A 3,575-nucleotide genomic window follows, 5' to 3' on the forward strand; every position below is an offset into this window, starting at 1 on the left:
CCTCCCCACTCCCTGTCCACCACAGACTTACTAGCTGCAGGCAGCTCTCCAAGCTGCCAGCTCACCACCTACATGCTGTGCTGCAGCTGTGCACATGCATGGGCCATTTATCAGCCACATTAGGCTGATTTCCAAAACAGCCAATTTTCTGTATATCAGCGCAGAACTGATATGAACCGATGTATCAATGCACCTCTAATTATCAGGGTACACTGTATTCCAGAGCTGTCCAACTGGTGGCCACACCAAGGGTTGAATTGCAGACCCTGGACTGCTGCCAGGCTGCTTTCCTTGTTGCTCTGCTTTTGCTGTCTGACACTGGTTGGGGGTGGGCAGGGGAATGCAGCAGCTATGGGGAACTGAGGGTGTGCCTGGGGCTCCATGATGCGGTAGTGTGTGGGGGATGGGGAAGATGTGCATGTGCTTAGTGCAGCAGTTGGGCGTGGGGGGGGCCATGGGTGTGTATGTTGGTGGGGAGAAATGCAGGCATGCAGCCTCCATGCAGCATGTGTCTCAGAGACCCACGCGTGCCCTGGGGTGTGGCCCTTGTTGGTGCCACCTCTGGGGCCTTTGGCCTCCAGTCACTTAGAAGATGGTCAGCCCTGCTCTAGGAGGATCATCAGGATCCTCCTAATTTCTAAACTGCTAGAGCTACGTTTTTGTACTGGATCACAGAAATTCCAGGAGCAGAATGGTTGGGGGAGGCAGGGAGGAGAGAAGCACCTGACAGGCTACGTTAGTAATTTTTGCAAGCCTTACACTCTGCTTATTGGCAAAACAGCACACTGTGTTCTACAGGAACATAAAACTAGCTAGGCCTGATCCTCTATTGAGCCAATCTCATCCAGGATCCTGCCTAAAGCATCAAATAGATCATTTAAGTTTAATCATGCAGGCTAAATGGTGGGGGATGGGTTTCTGCTGGGTGGAGTCAGAGGAATTAAAAAAAAACAAACCAAACATGCTGAAAAGACCCATCTTCAAAAGGCAGCAGTTCCCTGCAGGTAAGTGTTGGATGTAACAGAAAAATTCCTTTTACCTCTGCAGGCAGTCAGCTCGTGCTCTGAACAATGACAAACTGAATATTTAACTCTGCAATACATTCTGGTAAGTCTGTATCATGGAACACTACTGCAAGGCTCCTTACCAGAGCAGTTGTACCCATTCAGCACTCCATCAAGGATCTCCTTCGTTGTGTGCTGGAACACCTCCTCCTGTGTAGCATGCTCGCTAAACACTCGATCAAACATGAACTTGAGGTCCTTGCCTTTCCGTTTGGGGGCATCGTGTCCCCGGAATCCCATGAAGACCCCCGGAAGGCAGGGCTCCTCGGGGTCAAACACTAGTATTCTGTCATCAACCACCCGCACTGTGCTGTGCTGGTTCCCTTCCTGCTCCCGTTGGTTCTGTGGCCGTACCCGCACCACCACCGTCACGCTGCCCTCTTCAGGGGGCGGGACTGATGCCATGATTAGAGCCCCTCAGGTACAGTTAGCGCTGTGTCCAAAGAAAGAATGAAAGCCAGTCAAGAACAAGGCACTTAACTCCCATGACTAAGTAATCACCGGTTTCACAGACTTAACAACCCAAATTTACTACATGTTCCTTCAAGAGGGACTAGCAAGATAAAGGATGGATTTAGCGATCATACAGTGAAAGGCCTTCATTTTCTTGGGGCATACTCCTACTTAAAATTACTGGACTGCTGTTTGTCTCTACATGGTCTTAATTAAAGCCCACTTGCCTCTTACACGTGCTCTAAATACCAAGCACTGGAATCTGAAGTCCTCTGTTAATCTATGGAAGCAGAGCCTGCATCCCCTGTCAGTAAGGCAGGCTCAGGCACCCCTGGAGGAAAGGCATTCAGAACACAGCCTTTCTGCTGTGCCTATTAATATAAGAAAGTCAGTGTCAATCACAGCAGTGGTATTTTTTATTGCAGCTGTTCTCAACAGGGATGCCATGATCGCCTTCTGAAGGTGCTGTGGGGTGCAAGGAGATAAGCACTCACTCTTCCCTGACTGGCCCCTAAGCAAGGAGTTAAGCACAGACTCACCTCTGCCTGGCTCCAGTGCAAGGAAGTAAGTTTTCACTTGTCCATGCCTGGCTCTGTGAGAGGAGATATGTGCTCTCTCCTCTATCCTATCTCTTCCCCCTGTTCAAGGAGCTAAACAGTCTCCTGTGCTTGACTCCAGTGCAAGACAGTAAGTTCGTGATGATCCCTGCCTCCTCTTGCTCTGCAAGAAACTAAATGCTCACTCCTCTCCACCTCAGGAGTCAAGTGTTGCAATAAAAATTATTTCCTGAATTGGGATGCCACTCAGTTTATAAGCATTATAGAGGGGTGCCAGGAGTCTACAAATCTGAGAAGCACTGATTTATCGGGCCACTCATCCATCAGAAATTAAACTGAGATCTCGTCAGCTCAGGGCACAAAACATGAGAAACACTTGCTGGTCACTGCCAACATGAGCTGAGAGTTAAGACTACGCAGCCTCTTGCATGTAACAGTAATCGGAAGGGATCTTTCACAACACTTTCCCATACCTGACTGGGACATCAGATGCAGAAAGAAAAAGAAGTCTGTGGCAGAACTCTCCTGGACACTGCATCACTGACTTCAGGATTACTATTCTCAGGCAAGAAACAAACTAAAAACCAGTTTGCACAGGAAATGGTGAAACAAGAAATCATTCATGAACTGGATCAGGTTAAGTATGGTTTAAACAGGGACTGTGAAAACCCATCTCATTACCTGGATTAGCTTTTGTGACCCCTCACTTTGTTCCTATGAATTTACTGCTCTTTTTTCTCCTAGCACCCCTGTCCTCCCCCTCTTTCCTCCCACATTGTCTTGCATATTGATTTCTCTCTCCATCTTATAAACTGTGGTTCTCAACCCCGGGTCCCGACCCAAAGGAGGGTTGCGGAGCTAATGCCGGCGGTGCCACCGCACAGAAAAGATGAGCCACTCTGTGTGCTGGGAGCTCCCCTGCCCCCAGGCTGCTGCCACACTGCTCCCAGCAGCGGGGTGCGGAAAAAAAAAGATTGGGAACCACTGTTGTAAACTGTTCTCAGCAAGTCCTTTCACAGCATCTAACGAAGTGAACTCGTGTTCATGAAAGCTTGTGGGCTCCCTCTATATATATTACACACACACACCCCCCCCCCCCCAACTAAAGAGAAGATGTGTGTGAAATATATATATAAAATGTATTATAATTATTAAATAATATACACACACCTTATTTAGTCTCTCTCTCTTTATATAAAACATATATACACGTATATGTATATAAATAAAATTTCACACACACATCTGATAGTCTTAAATTTTTATACACACACACACATGTGCATATACATAAAATTACACACAGCTTAGTCTATGATGCATATTTACCCTATGCACATACATATAGATGCATACATACCCACACATATGCACGCACACACATACATATACACACAAACACATACATATATGCAAAAAAGTGCACATGTATGTGTGTGTGTGTGTCTATATATATATATATACATATATATATACACACATATATACACATATATATATA

General features: G+C 46.5%; 1 protein-coding gene across 2 annotated transcripts in view; it reads right to left on the reverse strand.

Moving 5' to 3' along the window:
- The window catches only part of KIF18B (kinesin family member 18B), a 37,833-nt gene that overhangs the window by 33,366 nt on the left and 892 nt on the right, over positions 1–3,575 (reverse strand). For both annotated transcript variants that reach the window (XM_019523530.1, XM_019523529.1), the window contains exon 2: positions 1,148–1,497. In XM_019523530.1, the coding sequence (XP_019379075.1) occupies positions 1,148–1,469 (322 nt within the window). In that variant the 5' untranslated portion in view covers positions 1,470–1,497. The remainder of the gene's footprint in view (positions 1–1,147; positions 1,498–3,575) is intronic.

This window comes from Gavialis gangeticus, unplaced genomic scaffold, assembly GCF_001723915.1.
Source record: "Gavialis gangeticus isolate Ggan-Ray unplaced genomic scaffold, GavGan_comp1, whole genome shotgun sequence".
NCBI lineage: Eukaryota > Metazoa > Chordata > Crocodylia > Gavialidae > Gavialis > Gavialis gangeticus.